The following is a 19,728-nucleotide window of genomic DNA, read 5'->3' as shown; positions in this document are numbered from 1 at the left end:
TGACACACCTTCTCTAATTACAGCCCACTTTCTCCAACACTGAGTTCCTTTTAAAAATCAATTTTGGGGATACTGTAACACAATAGACTTCTTAACATGGGACTCACAAAAAGAGACATGAGCTTTATTTAAATTTCCCTGAAAACTGAAAACATACCGACACTCTCTCAGAGTATAAAACACTGTCATCAAATTCTGTTTCCCTTAATACTAGCTAATTTTTATTTACTTATTTTATTTATTTATTTATTTATTTTTTGCTTTTTAGGGCCATATCCAAAGCATACAGAGGTTCCCAGGCTAGGGTTCGAATCAGAGCTACAGCTGCAGGCCTTCACACCAGCTACAGCAATGCCAGATCCGAGCCACATCTGTGACCTACACCACAGCTCATGGCAATGCCAGGATCCCTAACCCACTGACCAAGGCCAGGGATCGAACCTGCCTCATGGTTCCTAGTCAGATATGCTTTCACTGTGCCACAATGGGAACTCCAAAACTAGTTAAATATTAAGGTACCCTTAATACTAAGCTAAATAAATTCAACATAATGCTGGCTCAGTAAAATACATTTCATATATCCACACAAATCAAACAAGTGAATAAAGTTTTTTTAATTAAAATTTTTTAAAAAATTACTCTATCCAAATATTATGATTATTCCCCCAGACATGTCTACCTTTCCAGCCAGATCCCAGCAAGAGGATGAATATGCTAGAGTTTTGTCTTGACTTTGACCCCCTTCACAACAAGATAAAATTTTTAATGTGAATAATGTGGGGGGGGGGTTATTCCGATTTGTAACAGTCACCTGGCATTCGCCGCCTTCAGGTCACAGAAGTGAGTGAGCAACGCTCTCACGACATCACTGCAAACGACTTTGACCACATCCACGTGACTCAGCCTGTGGCGCAGCTGTCTGGCAATTTCCCAGAAGTCCTCGGAGAGCAGGTGGTAGAGCTGGCCCTCGTCTCTGCTGAGGCTTCCATACCAGACAGGATGTAGTCTCTGTAACTGTAGTCAAACACTACCAGGAACAGACAAAGCAACATGTCAAGCGTAGGTAAAAGCAGACACTGAGACACCTTTTCTACTGGAAACTGGCCACCTATCAGTTAACAGTCACAGTTTAAAATACAAAGAGAGTAAGAAAACAAGGGAAGATATACTCCTTTTCTAAAACCTTTCAAAATGAGGGACTCTCATCTAACTAGAATTCTGGCTTGTTGTGACCATATGTCTTGGATAGCCCAATTTTTAAATATTCTACCTTGGTACCAAACTCTCTAAAAACATTTTTAAAAAACATTTTTTAAATAGAGCATACTATACAGTAAATGTGGAATGTGCCAGTTATCAATTTAATTGCCTCTCAGCTCCCACTCACAATATTTTTCCTGCTTTACGGTACTGGAGCTGGACTCTGTAAACATATCTTTGCCAACTGGCATAGGGTTGAGTTTTACTTGTGGAGGATGCTGGGGGGAGGGAGGGGGCGGTACACTGGAGGAGGAAGGGGCTCTTCTCTCATCATTCCTGGAAGCTGCAGCTCCCTGGACAGTGCTCATCCCCTGCAAGTTCCCAGGACCCAGAGAGTAGCCTCCCAGGGAATTCGGCTGGCACCGTGTGGGTGGCTTCCCTCAGCCTGTGGTCTCTCTCAAACTTCTCCACCATCAACCAGGCCAAGGCTCTGCCCTCCCCAATGTTACTCAATTTAAGTGCTGCTTCCCCAAAGGGACTCAAAGGAGAAAAACATTGAGCCACATCCTGTTTCAGCTAAGGATACCTGGGATATTTTCTTTTTATTACTGCTTATTGCTCAAGGTTTTTTCCTTCCTTTTTCAACCATCACTTGATTTGGCTTAATTTTGATGTGATCTTAAATCATTTTAGAAAAATAATTTATCCCCCTGCTTTATTTGCCTACCCACTACTTTATCCCCAGGAATCCTGACAACAAGCCATAACTTGTGATCCTGCTTCACGCCTGGCAGACAGAGGAACAACCAACAATTCTCAAATAGTTTTTTAGCATAAGATTTAGTGCTCTTTTTATTCATCTTGGCCACTATACACCAACTTTTAAATGTTGGGGAGGTTTTGGTGGGGGGAGTCAGGTTTCTTAGAAAACTGAATAAAAAATGGAACCCCTAGCTCAGGATCAGTATTCACCCTGTGTGAGGACCCCCTGTTTCTGCAAAAGCAGACACGTCAGAGGAGGCACTATTCTTGTTTTAGTATTCCGTGATTTTTTTTTTCCAGAATATCAACTATGACAATACATCCAACGCTTTTCCACATTTCCAGGATTTCTGGAATGCAGCCTTATAGCAATTAATGAAATGGCGACTTAAATCCTAAGACTCAAAAACATATGTACTGCATCAAGAATTTTGTTCACAGACACAAACTTTGCACACAAAGGTTTGGGTAAGTCCTCAAAGTCATTCCTTTGGCCTCCATGGTGAGGATAAGACCTTCTGGATAACTGAGCTGAAGAGCCAAGAACTATTACTTGCCAAAGACTACGGGGCAGGCATTAAAAAGAAAAAAAGAAAAAAATGAGACTGCCCCAATCTTTCACTATTCACTACATAATATCTAGAGAGGGTTTTCAGTGCATAACGTGGATCAGTAGCCACAGAGCATGAAAGGAAAGGCAAAACAAAAGGAAAACCAACAAACAAACCGCCTCCTAAACATTTCAGCTACTTTCTGCTCATGTCCAGATCTTTATTTAAACAAATCATTGTTACGTTTTCTGTGTTTTGTAAAAAGTAGCCATATCTCACCCCTAATTGGACTCTTCCACCAGAAAGAATGTAGAAATGGTTTCTGACCCATCTAAGAAATTACGGCAAAAACAGGAATGGGTCAATCCTATAATGTCATTTATCAGCAACAAGAACAATGGTTCCTACACAGTAACTGAGTTTCATCTCAAGAAACTGAGACTCAGAGAAGTGAAATAACTTGCTCAAAGTCAAACAGGTGGCAAAACCAAAGTCTCCTCTGCCAGTCAAATGCTCTTTCTGCTTAGTACACTGTAGTCCTGCCTAAACATGGAACAAAAGAAAGAAATGAGAAATCTGAAATAGCTCCCTTGTCCACTGGATAGCCAGCCTGTTTAAAACACATTTGTATAAAAAAATATGTAAATGGCTCTACTTTTAAAAATTGTTCTAGACGGTACAAATAGGACCAATCGGTGGAAATAACAAGGAAATTGCTTTTTCTATTCAACATAAGGAGAAATAAAAATATTTAAGTTATTCAAGAGATTCCCATATTAAATGATGCATGTTCCATCATAAGAATTTTTTTTTTTTTTTGCATTTTCTAGGGCCACACCTGCGGCATATGGAGGTTCCCAGGCTAGGGGTCTAATCTGAGCTATTGCTGCCAGCCTACGCCAGAGCCACAGCCACACCAGATCTGAGCCGTGCCTGCAACCTACACCACAGCTCATGGCAACACTAGATCCTTAACCCACTGAACAAGGCCAGGGATCAAACCCGCAACCTCATGGTTCCTAGTCAGATTTGCTACCCACTGAGCCATGATGGGAACTCCCCATCATAAGAAATTTTTAAACAAGCTGGAAATCTAATGGATAAGGATGACATGGAAAAATTATATCCTGAGCTGGATTTCACAACCTCCAGGCCTTTATATCCTTTTATCCTCCTTCTAGGCATCCCAGTGCCAAGCAACAAGAGCATACTGGCAAGGTGAAACACACCTTGGCAATAAAACACTGTTTGTCCATTCCTCTGTCAATGGACATCTAGGTTGCTTCCATGTCTTGGCTGTTGTAAACAGTGCTTCACACAACACTGTAGGTAAACTATACTCCAATAAAATTAAAAAAACAAAAAGACCCCCCACACTGCTATTTTGTTCACATGCAATCCTTTCTCTCTCTTTTTTTTTTTTTTTTTACTTTTTAGGGCTGTACCTGAGGCACATGGAAGTTCCCAGGCTAGGGGTCGAATGAGAACTACAGCTGTCGACCTATGCCACAGCCACAGCGACTCAGGATCCAAGCCATGTCTGTGACCTACACCACAGCTCATGGCAACACCGGATCCTCAACCCACTAAGCAGGGCCAGGGATTGAACTCTCATCCTTATGGATACTGGTTGGGCTCATTACCACTAAGCCACAGTGAAAATGTCTTCTCTCTTACTCTTTTATAAAACCAGAAGTTCTCATGCCACAGAATTTTTAACTCATAACAAATCAATCTGCAAACCAAAAATGTTTGGAAAATAGAAGCATTTTCCTTTCATTAAAATTTAATCTCAAATTAAAGCAAGAAACTTAGAGCAATTATAAGAGACTAAATATCTAAAAATAAGATCTTTCTGACAGGTTAGAGGATTTATGTGAAGGGCGTCTTCACCTACATAATGTCTCGTTAAATTTGTTAACGACATTGCATATTCTAATTATTATAGCTCTAAAATATTCCTGTTTATACTTCTTGGTTAGAAATTAATAAAAACGAATATTGGCAAAAAATCTATACTCAGTAATAGAGATGTGTTAGCCACAGGCATATCTTCTATCAATAGTCCATCAGCACCTCTCTTCAAACTGTCATAAAAATATAACAGATTTAAAAAGTACATAACAGGAGTTCCCGTCGTGGCTCAGTGGGTAACGAATCCAACTAGGAACAATGAGGTTGCGGGTTCGATCCCTGGCCTTGCTCAGTGGGTTAAGGACCCAGAGTTGCCATGAGCTGTGGTGTAGGTCACAGACATGGGTCCGATCCTGCGTTGCTATGGCTCTGGTGTAGGCTGGCGGCTACAGCTCCGATTGGACTCCTAGTCTGGGAACCTCCATATGCCTCAGGAGTGGCCCAAGAAATGGCAAAAAGACAAAATAAATAAATAGTACAAAACAAAACCATGATTTTAAGTAGGTATTACATAACTACCTACAGTCATTTACACAAGTACACAAACAAAATATTTTAAAATATGCCTTTTGGGTCAATTCAAGGAGCTGGAGAAATTCATGATCATAAAATCATTTTATGGGCCTTCATTAGGAAATAAGCATAAGTAATGTAACCACAATGAGAAATGAAAGAGCACTTATTCTCACGGCCAAGCAAAGAGCATCTTGTCTAAAGGCATAATAGCAGCCAACAAAAATTCAGATGCTATAACCACTCAAATACATCTATTTTCTAGGACTGCTCTCAGAGAAAGAAGCAGGTAAGAGAGAATCATTGAAGGTTAAAGAGAATGGAATAACATGATTAGAATTTTAGTTTTAGTTAGATTAATCTGAGAAGAGGATTTAAGGTAACAAAGTAGAGAAATACTAGAGGTGAGGATACCAGTTAAAAAGCTACATAATGTGATGTTAGGTAATCGCTATAAATTTTCAGAGCAAGGAATGACTCAAACTAAGCAAACAATATGAGAGAACACTCCAAGAGAGCCACTTTCCATCTCTGCCTTTCCCCCAGGACAATCTAGGATGCAATCTTGCATGCCCAAGAGGTAGAGCCCCACAGGTCCCAAATGACCGTGACCTGAGTCTCTTGGAACAAAGAAACAGTCCCCATTTAAACAGGAACTGCCCTAATCGTAACGATTAAAAAACAGTAATTCTGTTGATGGCCATTTAAGGTTTGCAAAGTTCTTAGAAATGTGATTAATAATCACTCTGTGTGCAGAAGGAAGGCCATCTTCTGGGAAGACCTGAGGCTGTTGAATGAATGAATCTATTCATTCATTCAACAAAAATAGGCACGTATTTCTTACTGGTGGGTAAAGAGTCATGAACTAAGTAAGTAGAGCCTACGGGGAGGGAGGTGTCATGTTCTTTGAGGTACTAGCTCTGCTGCTTCTGTGTCAGCATCTAATCCTTGGACAGTCTAACCTCCTCTGGAATTGGCCAGAGGGAGCCTAGTAAAAGAGATTACCACATCAGGTTCACCTTATCTAGGACATGTTCCAAAGAAACAAAGTTCTGCTACACTTGGACAATGACTGTAATATCTTCTGTTATTACGATGGTTCGAGTTACAGCCTCTTGGAGTTCCCGCCGTGGCTCAGCGGTAATGAATCCATCTAGGATCCATGAGGATGCTGGTTTGATCCCTGGCCTGCTCAGTGGGTTAAGGATCTGGTGTTACTGTGAGCTGTCGGGTAGGTCGTAGATGCAGCTCAGATCCCATGCTGTGGGGCAGGGTGACAGCTGTAGCTCTGATTCAACCTCTACCCTGAGAATTTCCATATGCCTCGGATGTGGGCCTAAAAAGCAAAAAAAAAAAAAAAATGCCAGTTATGCCCTCTTGCATAAACCTGGACAATTTATTTATTTACAGGCACACATAGCACTGAAATCTAGAAAAGTAGTAAGAGCCACTCAAAACTAACTATTTGCTTTGAAATGCATATAGAACATTAATTACATTTGTGAAGACCACCACAAAAAGTAATGAAGATAACGGTATTTCTAAAACAGGCCCTTAATGAGACAAAGTGCTTGCTGGCATTCCTGTTGTGGCTCAGCAGTAAGGAACCCAACTAGTAACGATGAGGATGCTGGTTTGATCCCTGGCCTTGCTCAGTGGGTTAGGGATCTGGCTTTGCTGCAAGTTGTGGGGTAGGTCTCAGATGCAGCTCGGACCTAGCATTGCTGTGGCTGTGGCGTAAGTCGGCAGCTGGAGCTCTGATTGGACCCCTAACCTAGAAACTACCATATGGCAAGGGTGTAGACCTAAAAGGAAAAAAGAAAAAGAGAGAGAGAGAAAGTGCTGCCACCACTATCCCCAGTGCTTTAAAACAGATAAAAATCTTACCCAAAACTGGATTTTCAATTCCAGAACTTAAATTGAAAGTTCTACTGAGCAAATAGCAGGTAATTACTGAATTAACTTCTCTGGCCCATACTAGTGAGATAATTCAGGATAGCCTAGTGAAAATTAGACTATGGATCTAGCGAGATTTAATAGTAAGTCAAAAAGATTTTTAAAAGTCTATCTTCTGTCAGTTTTCCAGGAAACAGAACTTTAGGAGAAAAACATTTAAGGGTATCTGGTAGAGAAGAGTAGCTGTTCTGACTTGACAGACATAGTTCCTTCATACTGTATCTGAACTGCTGAAAGACAGTTTCACATTCTATATATGTATTAATTTATTTATTTATTTTAGGGCCAAACCATCAAAATATGGAAGTTCCCAGGCTAGGGGTCTAATCGGAACTGTAGCTATTGGCTTTCACCACAGCTCGCCGAAACACAGGATCCTTAACCCACTGAGTGAGGCCAGGAATCAAACCCACATCCTCACGGATACTAGTCTGGTTTGTTTTCCACTGAGCCACGATGGAAATCCTAGTTTTACATTTTAAATTGGCTAACATGGTAACAATATGCTTTGATTATCTTCCCCAAGTATGCCATTAAAATTCCAGCATTTGTAGCTTTAGTAATTCTTATTATTCCACAGAAAGCCTAACTATATTCTTTTGTGCCGCATTTTTTACTATGACTTCTTTCTTCTTTTTAATTTGACCTAGAAAGACTTGAGACCTAATTTATACTGAGTTACAACACAGCTCACTTCATAATAAAAATCCACACATGAACATGTATACATCTGCCTTTACAGATTTTACTTAACTCTGGGTGAATGTTTTTAAATTACATATTTAAAAAGGAGTAAAATACATAAAGATAAAATGGAAAAATGATATTATCTAGTTTAAACTAATCCGGTTTTAAATTAAACTAATTTAAATAAATAGTTCACGAGAGTTCTCGTGGAGGCTCAGCGGTTAACGAATCCAACTGGCATCCATGAGGACTCAGGTTCGATCCCCGGCCTTGCTCAGTGGGTTAAGGATCCAGCATTGCTGGTGAGCTGCGATGTAGGCTGCAGATGCAGCTTGGATCCCGAGTTGCTGTGGCTCTGGCGTGGGCTGGCGGCTACAGCTCCGAATGGACCCCTAGCCTGGGAACCTCCATAAGCTTCGGGTGCAGCCGTAAGAAGACAAAAAGACAAAAATAAAGAAATAGTTCATAAACATTTTATATCAACTGAACTCAAATGACTTCAGCCTTAACAAGCATCCCTATTATTTAGATTCTGCAATCATAACAAGACATCCTCAATTTTACCAGTTCAAGTCTATTATAGCTAACTAATAACACACAGAATTTCAATTAAAGAGTTTAGAAATGTAAATTAAAATAATCCTGAGATGCAAATTATAATCACCAGAGATTTTCTAAATTCTTATGAAACCTGTTAGGCTTCTCAACACACATTTCTAGATTCTAATTTCCCATTAAGACAAACGTTCAAATTTTTGGAAGGCAATTTTAGTTTTGTTTTTGTATTTTTGTTTTTTATAGCCACACCCATGGCATATGGAAGTGCCCAGGCTAGGGAACAAATCAGAGCTGAAGCTGAGGCCTATGTCACAGCCACAGCAATACCACAACAAGCCACATCTGCAACCTATGCCACACCTTGCAGCAACACCAGATCCTTAACCCACCAAACCACAACAGGAACTCCTGTGGGTTTTTTTTTTAACAACTACTGCCAAACGCACAAATTTAATTCCCAATAACCAATTTTACAGCAGCCTATTGTGCCCCTTTTGGTAGATGATATAATGTTCAACTTCCCTGGAAATCATTTTGTTTAAAACAAAAGACAGGCAGTTGTAAACATTAAGAATATGGTAAAGAGAAAAGAAAGAAATTACTGTATCAAAGTATAAATCTAACCTTTGGCTTTAGATAAAATTTTCCACTTAAAATAAGTCATTCACAGGAATTAGCCTGAGGATAATGTATTCTGTTTTATTTTGTTCTTTTTTGTTTTTTGTCAGCTAGGCCTCAACCCTTATCCCATCTTTTTTTCATAAACATTTCTAAAACAAGTTGGTCCACTCTAGATAAACATGTCATATTTAAGTGTAGAGAAACTCTACTTTTTTTTTTTTTTGCTTTTTAGGGCCACACTCGCGGCATATAGAGGTTCCCAGGCTAGGGGTCTAATCGGAACACCAGCTACCAGCCCACGCCACAGCAACACAGGATCCAAGCCACGTCTTCGACCTACACCACAGCTCATGGCAACGCCAGGTCCTTAACCCACTGATTGAAGCCAGGGATTGAACCCAAAACCTCCGGTTCCTAGTTGTATTCGTTTCCCCTGCGCCACAACAGGAACTCCAAGAAACTCTACATCTTAAAAAAGAGACACGGAGTTCCCGTCGTGGCGCAGGGGTTAACGAATCCGACTAGGAACCATGAGGTTGCGGGTTCGGTCCCTGCCCTTGCTCAGTGGGTTAACGATCCGGCGTTGCCATGAGCTGTGGTGTAGGTTGCAGACGCGGCTCGGATTCTGCGTTGCTGTGGCTCTGGTGTAGGCCAGTGGCTACAGCTCCGATTCAACTCCTAGCCTGGGAACCTCCATATGTCGCGGGAGCGGCCCAAGAAATAGCAGCAACAACAACAACAACAACAACAAAAGACAAAAGACAAAAAAAAAAAAAATAATAATAATAATAATAATAATAATAAAAAAGAGACACTATGTTCATAGCAGCATTATTCACAATAGCCAAAAGGTGGAAGCAACCCAAGCGTCCACTGATGGATAAATAGATACACAAAATGGGGTTACAGACATAAAATGGAGTATTAATCAGTCTTAAAAAGGAAGGAAATTCTGACACATGCTGCAAAATGGATGAACATTGAGGACATCATGCTAAATAAATAGCTAAACACAAAGGACAAACATTATATGATTTCATTTACACAGGGAACCTGGAGTCAAAGTCACCAACACAGCAAGTAGAATGGTGGTTACCGGGGGCTAGGGGAAGGGGGATTGGGAATTGTTATTTAATGGATATAAAGTTTCAGTTTTGCAAGATGAAAAGAGTTCTAAAAACTTTGTACAGAGTTCCTGCAGTGGTGCAGGGAAACGAATCCAACTAGAATTCATGAGGATGTGGCTTCCATCCCTGGCCTTACTCAGTGGGTTAAGGATCCTGCACGGCTGGGGTGTAGGCCAGTGGCTACAGCTGATTCAACCCCCAGCCTGGGAACTTCCATACACTGCTGGTGCAGCCCTAAAAAACAAAAAAGAAAAAAAAAAAAAAAACTTTGTACAGTAATGAAAATGTACTTATAATACCACTGAACTGTATGCTTAAAAATGGTTAAGATGATAAATTTTACATTATGTGTATTTTACAATTTAAAATAATAAATAAAGACAGATTTCCAGTTCTAAAAACAGTGAAATAGCTTATAACAGACTAGTTGTCATACAGAAAACAATCAGGAACATAAAGAAAATATCAAAGAACTACTTAAAGGCACAGGGGAACAACCAAAATGAGCAGAAACTGAAGAGGAATCAACCCTTGAAAGGACAGGGAATGGATACAACTCATATTTATACACCTTTCCCCTGAAGGCACTCAACAGTCCTTGAGGCACAAGGCAGTGTGAACTTAAATTTTAAAAAAAGGAATGTTCAGTCTAAGATATTGGAAAACAGAGTTAGGAACTGCCGGAGCAATCTGTACCAAAAAAACCTGCATACAAACTCTCAAACCCATTGCTAAACGTGAACCACACACATATGGAGGTAAGACTACAAGGAGATCAGTGCAAAGCAGCAGCTAGGAGAATGAAATGGCTGAGCAGATACTTCAAGTGCTGTCGGTCACAGGGAGTCCTGCCCAGTTAGAGGTGTGGCCAGGGGCCTCTGAGGGAGGACTGTGAACTGGAGTTAGGCCTATGTCCCAAAATTGAGGGATTCACTTTAGACTAAGGACAAAATCCAAACAGAATGACCATAAATACATATATATACACATACACACACACACACATATAAAACCAAGTATCTTCAAGGTCATCAGTCAGAAATTAAACTGCATTTAAGAAAATGCATCAGAGGAAATCTAAAATGTCTAGAAAGCAGTATCTACATTGTTCATTATACAATCAAGAATAACAACCTCAGAATAAAACCCCATAAAATGGAGTTCCTACTGTGGCTCAGCAGGTTAGGGACCCAATGTTGTCTCTGTAAGGATGCGGATTTGAACTGTGGCCTCACTCAGTGGGTTATGGATCCAGTATTGCCACAAGGTGCAGCATGTTTTGCAGATGTGGCTCAGATCTGGTATTGCTGTGGCCTCAGCTGCAGCTCTGCTTTGACACCTAACCCAGGAACTTCCATAGGCCACAGGTGTGGCCATGCCAAGAAAAAAAAGAAAAAACCAAAAGTAACACATGGTTAAGAGAAAAAGCAACCAATAGAAACTAACCCCAAGATGGCCCAGATGTTAGAATTAGCATACAGGAATTGCAAAGCAGCTATTATAAATTATATTACATAATATATATAATAAAAACATTTTAAATATGTTTGAGGAATTAAAGATAAAGGTGGTCATAATAAATGACAAATGGGAAAATCTCAGCAAAGAACCAAAAATTACAAAAAAAGGACTAAATAGAAATTCTAGACATGAAAAGTACAATATTTGAAATTTAAAAAATCGCTTGATACACTTAACTACAGATTGGAAATAACAGGAGAAAAAAAATGTCAGTGAGCTTGAAGACAAAGGAATAAAAATGCTTCTATTTAAAGAACAGGATTGGTAAACTGGACTTCATAAAAATTTAAAACTTCTGCTCAAAGACAATATTAAGAAAATAAGAGTCAATTTAAAAACTGGGAAAAAAAATATTCTCCATACCTATTATCTAACAAAGGCTGTGAATCCAGAATACATAGTTTAAACATCCTTACAAACAAGTTATAAGATAAATAAACATAAGTTAAAAATAAAAAGACTTGAACAGACATATCACAAAGGAAGGCATGGAAATAGTCAATATTCACATGAAAAGATGCATATCCCTGATGACTAATGATGTTGAACAATTTAAACCCACAGTAAGATGACATTTTATAACCATTGGAATGGCTAAAATAGAATGACAAAGGCAAATGTTGGTGATAATATCAAACACTTGGAACTCTCATACGTTGTTGGTGAGAGTCTAAAAAGATACAACCAACTTGGAATAATATTTGGCAATTTATCATACAGTTAAACATACAACTACCCTACGACTCAGCAATTCTACTCCTAGGAATCTATCCAAGAGAAATGAAAACATATATCCACGAAAATACTTGTTTAGAGTAACTTTATTCACTATATATATTTCAAAAAAAATTAGAAACAACAAATGTCCAAAAGGAGAAAGGATAAATATACTGTGACAGAGTCATATTAGTATAATGGAATACTAGTCAGCAGTCACCAGGATGAACTGATGTACACAACACAGATAAACCTCATAAACACTAGGTTGAGCAAAAGAAGACAGGCATAAAGGACGACATACTGCATGACTCTATGTCTTTGGAGTTTAAGAACATGCAAAGCTATGTGAGAGAAGAGATTAGAAGAATGAAGGGAGGGTTTTGATTAGAGGGGGGCATGAAGCAAACTTTCAGTGATGACAGAAATGTTTGTTTTTTGTTTTGTCTTTATTTTTTGTCTTTTTTTTTAGGGCCACACCTGCAGCATATGGAGGTTGCCAGGCTAGGGGTCCAATAGGAACCATAGCTGCTGGCCTCTGCCACAGCCACAGCCTATGCCACAGCCACAGCCATGCCAGATCTAAGCCTCATCTGAGATCTACACTGCAGCTCATGGCAACGCCGGATCCTTAACCCACTGAGCGAGGCCAGGGATCAAACCTGCATCCTCGTGGATACTAGTCAGATTCGCTTCTGCTGAGCCACAACAGGAACTCTCGAAATGTTCTTTATTTTGATTAGGATGGTGAGTATGTGGTTATATGCACTTCAGAAAACTGCTGAATTTTACACTTAAGATTTGTGCATTTCAAAGTATATAAATTAAGCATTACTCTTTTTTAAACCATGATTTTGAGATTATGAATAACAGAAGTCAAATTTTAAATCCAATAAATCTTATCAAAGTCATCATATTCTAATATAATAAAAATATTTTAAAAGTTTAGGGTCCTCAAAGTCCTAAAATCCTATAAATCCACACAATTTCGAACTGTCTTACAAAGTATTCGTGTTCAACTTTTATTTTATTTATTTACTTATTTTTGTCCTTTTGCCTTTTCTGGAGCTGCTCCCCACGGCATATGGAGGTCCCCAGGCTAGGGGTCTAATCGGAGCTGTAGCTTTCGGCCTATGCCAGAGCCACAGCAACACGGGATCTGAGCCGCATCTGTGACCTACAACACCGGATCCTTAACCCACTGAGCAAGGCCAGGGATCAAACCCGCAACCTCATGGCTCCTAGTCGGATTCATTAGCCATTGAGCCATGACGGGAACTCCCACCATGTATTTTCATACAAAAAACTTCAGACTTTTTTCCTATATGTGTAACTGAAACTGTCCAAGCTTCTAGAACTTTTATTTAAAATACCTTCTCAAACTTTAACTTGACCAAAATATTCTTTTAAATTTTATTATTTGTAACTACACTTACTTATCCCCATTTCCAGACATATGACACTGTACCGCCACAACTCCCTGCCTCAATCTTCCTCAAAACAAGTTTCACATGTGTGTCCTTCATTATTTTGTAAGGTTGCTCTATCCCCCTTAATTTGGCTAATTGTTTTGCCCAAGAGTGAGCCTGAGTGTATTTATCCCCAGTGCACCTTCTCCAGTTTATTTCTTAAAACAGACAGAAGGAGTTCCCGTCGTGGCGCAGGGGTTAACGAATCCGACTAGGAACCATGAGGTTGCGGGTTCGGTCCCTGCCCTTGCTCAGTGGGTTAAGGGTCCGGCGTTGCCGTGAGCTGTGGTGTAGGTCACAGACACAGCTCGGATCCCTCATTGCTGTGGGTCTGGCGTAGGCCGGTGGCTACAGCTCCGATTCGACCCCTAGCCTGGGAACCTCCATATGCCGCGGGAGCGCCCAAGAAATAGCAAAAAGACAAAAAAAAAAAAAGAAAAAAAAAAACAGACAGAAAACTTCCTGATACCTATTTTAGGTAACAGAACAGATCCTTGCTTCATATGTTAGAATTAGCTTCACTTAACTGTCTAGTTTCAAGTAACCTGCAAATTGCTACTTAACATATGTTTAAATCCTATCCGTTCGACTATAACATGGATGTATTTATTTGGCATTCAAGTAAAAATTCATAAAGAAAAAATCCTAATGCTACACACATACAAGAAGGATAAACTTAATATAAATTAAGATTTTCCTTTTAGAATATAATGAATTGCTTCACATGGTAATTATACACCCTCATTTAATCCTTACCTTCTTTCAGAGCTTTGTCCATATTATGAGAAATGACTACCCTTCTAGACTGAACTGACTCATGTGAGTTCCCATACACAGGACTCTGAAATGTAAAAGGAAAAAAAAGATACAGATTATAGAATGAATAAATCATATACAAAAGTAAAACCAAAGGCATGAAATACCATTTAAACAAGCACTGAAATATTGCTTAATTAAGTTCTTCTGGAAAAGTAAATAAATGCTTAAGGGTAAGAAATTTTTTCGAAAGAATTAAGGAAGGATTTTCCCAACCAAATATCAAAACAGTATGATGCCAGTGCAGGAATAAATAAGTCAATGGAATGGTAGAAAGAACAAAAACGTCTATACATAGATGAATATATATATATGAGAATTGAGAACATAATAAGAATTTGAAATCTGTGAGGAAAACACTATTCTGTAAGTGGTACTTAATTTGATATTTATGTGTGAAAAAGATTAGTCTTACCCTACACTTTATATATAAATAACTTCAAACTGATTAAAGAACTAAAATTGTTTGGTTTTTGCTTTTTAGGGCCACACCCACGGCATATAGAGATTCCCAGGCTAGGGATCTAATTGGAGCTACAGCTGCCAGCCTATGCCACAGCCACAGCCACGCCAGATCCGAGCCACATCTGTGACCTACACCACAGCTCAGGGCAGTGCTGGATCCTTAACTCACTGAGCGAGGCCAGGGATTGAACCCACAACCTCATAACCACTGCGTCACCAAGGGAACTCCCAGAACTAATTTTTTTTAATTTAAAAAAGTATTTAAAGGAAAGAAGGAAGACACTGCATATAATCTTGTATTGAAAAGGCCTCTTTAAAATAAGACACAAAATTTAATAGCTATAAAGGAAAATGAACAACTGACAAGTGTGATTATATAAAATAGAAAATTCCTGTTTGACAAATACTATAAAATACAAGTGACTGACTAGGTGACAATATCTACAACACATATAACAAAATACTATTATTTAATATATACAGAGATCCTAAGACAAGAAAACGAACTCATAATACCAAAAACACAAACAACCCCATCAAAAAATGGGCAGAAGAACTAAACAGACAGTTCTCCAAAGGCATACAGATGGCCAAAAAACACATGAAAAGATGTTCAACATCACTCATCATTAGAGAAATGCAAATCAAAACCATTATGAGGTACCACCTTACACCCAGAATGGCCATCATCCAAAAGTCTACAAACAAGAAGTGCTGGAGAGGGGGTGGAGAAAAAGGAACCCTAGTACACTGTTGGTGGGATTGTACATTGGTGCAACCACTGTGGAAAACAGGATGGAGATGCCTCAGACAACTACAAATAGAACTACCATTTGATCCAGCAATCCCACTCCTGGGCATCTCCCCAGAGAAAACCATGACTCGGAAAGACACATGTACTCCCATGTTCACTGCAGCACTATTTGCAATAGCCAAGACATGGAAACAACCTAAATGTCCATTGACAGAAAAGTGGATCAAGAAGACGTGATACATATACACAGTGGAATATTAGCCATTAAAAGGAACAAAATACCGCCATTTTTAGCAACATGGATGGACCTAGAAATTATCATGCTAAGTGAAGTCAGCCAGACAATGAGACACCAACATCAAATGCTTTCACTGACATGTGGAATCTGAAAAAAGGACAGAATGAACTTCTCTGCAGAACCGATACTGACTCACAGACTTTGAAAAACTTATGGTTTCCAAAGGAGACAGTTTGGGGGGTGGGGGGATGCACTGGGATTGTGGGATGGAAATCCTATAAAACTGGATTGTGATGATCATTGTACAAGTATAAATGTAATAAATTCATTGAGCAATAAAAAAAGAAAGAAAACGAACTCAAAAGAAAACCAAGCAAAGAAACTGAAAGGACAATCCTGAATGAGAAACACCAATTTATGGAGAAACCATGAAACCTCCTTTTTAATCAGAGAAATGCCAATTACAGCAATGAGATACCATAATACTGCCAAAGCAGGGGCAGTCATAATATCTAATGTTGGCAAAGATACGTGGACATGGTCATTTTCAGGTACTGTTGGGGGAAATGTCCATTTCTACAAGCTTTTAAGAAAGCAACTGAGCTGTGTATCAAAATTTTAAATTCACTATCTTTTCATTCAGCAATTCCACTCCTAGAAACTTAGCCAATGGAAAATACTTGCACACTGCAAAAAAAGTATATATATATACCAAGAATTTCACTGTTATAAGGGCAAAAAACCTGGAAATAACCCAAGTATATATCAATAGTCAACGAGTTAAATTATGATATGCTCCTATTTTAGGATATAACGCAACTGTTAAAAAGAATGAGTTATGGGACTTCCTATGCAGCTCACAAAAAAAAGAATGAGTTAGGGATACATTATACCTTTATGGAAGTTTTCCGTGATGGAAAATGTTTGGAAGCACATATGCTAAACTATTAAAAGTGGCTTCCCTTAATAGGCAGGGACATAGGATTTTAACTTCTCCCTCCACAAATGTATGTATAAACAGTAATTTTTTAAATTTAATTATGAAAAGAAACTAATTGGCAAAAGTAAAAACAAAAAACAAAAAAATCAGACAATATCCAAGATTTAAATCTATCTGGCCAGTAAGACTACACTAAAGAGGAAAATTGTTTAATTGATCACATACCAAAGAATCAAAAGCATGTAAAATTGGGCCTAGTTATTGGTTTCAGAGGATAAAAAGAAGCTAATATTGTGGGATGCAGAGTTCTTTTTTGTGCATGGGAAATATTAAAGTGCTTGACTAGCACCACTACACCACTCGGGAGAGCTAAATGGCTACTTTAGAATCACCTGAATCCAGTAAATGAGCGTGAGGAAATGCCTTTGTTCTCAGGCAGGCCCCTCAACACAGGTGCAATCAACCCATGGCCCTCCATCACCCAACCATGAGTGGGGAATTTCTAGTCCTTGGCTTTATTTCACTCTATCCATGGGTCAAATGCTGAGTATCATCTGTTTCTGTGATCACTGCTATTATAAAAAAAGCCATAGTCTTAAGGTTCCGTAGTTGAAATAACTTTTAAAAGCCTTAAGATGTACATGCTACACTCAGAAAAAAATCCCTTTATGCTACAACTTAGAATATAACATCCAACCCTTTCCCAAAGAATTATTTTTAAAAACCCTTAACCATAATCCTATTAAAAGCCACTTAATGCCCAAAACTCAACTAGAAGATAAAAGATAGTTTAAAACTATCTTCTAGTCTCTAAGTAACTTGCTATAAAATTGAGTAAGTCCATTTTATTGTAATTAAAAAATTTAGTTCATTAATGAAAAAAATGTAAGGAACAAGAGGAATTTTTAAATTCTAGTGCTCTTTAGAACATGTGGCAGATACTGAAACAACAAGAATTTGGAGATGATTTTTTAACTGAATTAATATTTTTAGAGAGCTATACTGAAAAATAACTTTACACACAACTGCTCAAGTCTCAGACAGTTTGGTATAGCTTCCCAAATACAGGTAAAGGTAGTTTTTGTGCACAATACTAACCAGATGAAGAAACCACAGCCAGATGACACTTAATTGAGAAGTCCCTGAATTGGGTTCTTAAAATGGGAAACTGTCTTTAAGGGTGGAGAGAAGCAGGTGTGAGTGAGACTGAGGCAGCACATACACATATAAGCATACTTAGCGCTCCTGTGTCTATCTTTACAACTTCCTTCAAAACAATTTTATTTTTACCTTTTACCTTTTCTTTGTCCCCCTAGTCACGGCTCTATTAATTCTTGCCATCTGCCTGAATATTTCTTTTCTCTCTGCCTCATACTTAGATGTAACACCTATATTAAACATGTTTATCACTACTGACTCTCTTTAATTTAAAAAGCTTACTGGAGGAGTTCCCATCATGGCGCAGTGGTTAACGAATCCGACTAGGAACAATGAGGTTGCAGGTTCAATCTCTGACCTTGCTCAGTGGGTTAAGGATCCAGCGTTGATGTGAGCTGTGGTGTAGGTTGCAGACTCGGCTTGGATCCCGCATTGCTGTGGCCCTGGCAATAGGCTAGAGGCTACAGGTCTGATTGGACCCCTAGCCTGGGAACCTCCATGTGTCACAGGTGCGGCCCTAAAAAAAAACTAAAATAAATAAATAAAAATAAAAAGCCTGTGAGAATAATGTTTTCTATGTTGGTTCTTTACATAAAAGCGCTATCAGGAGTTCCCATCATGGCGCAGCAGAAACGAATTCAACTAGGAACCAAGAGGTTGCGGGTTTGATCCCTGGCCTCGCTCAGTGGGTTAAGGAGCCGATGTTGCCGTGAGCTGTGGTGTAGGTTGCAGACACAGCTCGGATCCTGCGTTGCTGTGACCCTGGCGTAGGCCGGCAGCAGGACCTCCGATTAGACTAGACCCCTAGCCTGGGAACCTCCATATGCCGTAGGTGCGGCCCTAAAAGGACAAAAGACCCCCCCAAAAAATGCTATTATTTTTTAAATTTCATTTTCCCAATCTAGTTCTAGATTACCCTGCACCCCTCCCCCCAACCCAGGGGTCACTGGCCCTTACTGGGAAGAAAACAAAAAAAAGTTCAGCCCTGTCCTGTCCCCATAGCCTGATGGAGAGTCCATAAGTAAGGAAAACAGGAATTTAAAAGGAAACATCATGAGCCCAAAGTACAGGGTACCATGCATAGAAACTCTGTTTTTAAGGGTTTAGTATTTACGGAGCCAGAATCTCGTGACTAAATTACTACACGAGTGTACATCAGTCACCACATACTTCATTTTCAGATCCCAGAGCTGAAACTCACCAATTAATCGTTATACCAAGATGGAGAGAGAAGGAAAGGAGGAGCCATATGGAAGGAAGGAGAGGAGCAGAGGAGGGAAGAAAGCTGGCAGCTAAAACACAGGCACCTGAGCATTTCTGTGGCCCAGAGGGCAGTGGAGCAAAACCTGTCTTCATTCTCTTTCCACTTACAGGTTTGAAAAAAGGAACCCAACAGGGCAGAGACTTTGGACACGTTAATAAGGCAAATGCTAACCTCCCCTCTTTGTGCGTCGCAGGTCCCACTTCTCAGGTAAAGCTCATCATGACAATCACCTTCCTAATAATGGTGTTAGGAAAGGTGAGCGAAGAATGTGATCCTTCTCCCTCCGTCACAAAGGGTAAGTGATACACATCTTCACTGCCCGATTTCAGAAATGAGGACTTCAAATGTAGTCCTATCTACCAGTCAGCTCTCATCTGAAGTTCAGCATCCATATCCCAATACTGAGAATGGAAGAGCTTCTGGTGAACCAGAACGTCTGCCACATATAAAATACACCTTATTTTTTAAGTAAAATAAATGAAACCCATCCTCGTTTT

At 39.3% G+C, this 19,728-nt stretch overlaps 1 protein-coding gene across 1 annotated transcript in view; it reads right to left on the bottom strand.

Annotated features, from left to right (window-relative positions):
• Nucleotides 1–1,568, bottom strand: part of SNX25 (sorting nexin 25) — an 81,438-nt gene extending 79,870 nt beyond the window's left edge. The window contains 3 exon segments of the mRNA XM_013984049.2: nucleotides 812–995; nucleotides 998–1,027; nucleotides 1,388–1,568. Of these exon segments, the coding sequence (XP_013839503.2) occupies nucleotides 812–995; nucleotides 998–1,027; nucleotides 1,388–1,568 (395 nt within the window).

The sequence above is a fragment of the Sus scrofa genome, chromosome 15, assembly GCF_000003025.6.
Source record: "Sus scrofa isolate TJ Tabasco breed Duroc chromosome 15, Sscrofa11.1, whole genome shotgun sequence".
Taxonomy (NCBI): Eukaryota; Metazoa; Chordata; class Mammalia; order Artiodactyla; family Suidae; genus Sus; species Sus scrofa.
Note: the sequence above shows the minus strand (reverse complement) of the source record. Positions and strands in the feature narration are given on the sequence as shown.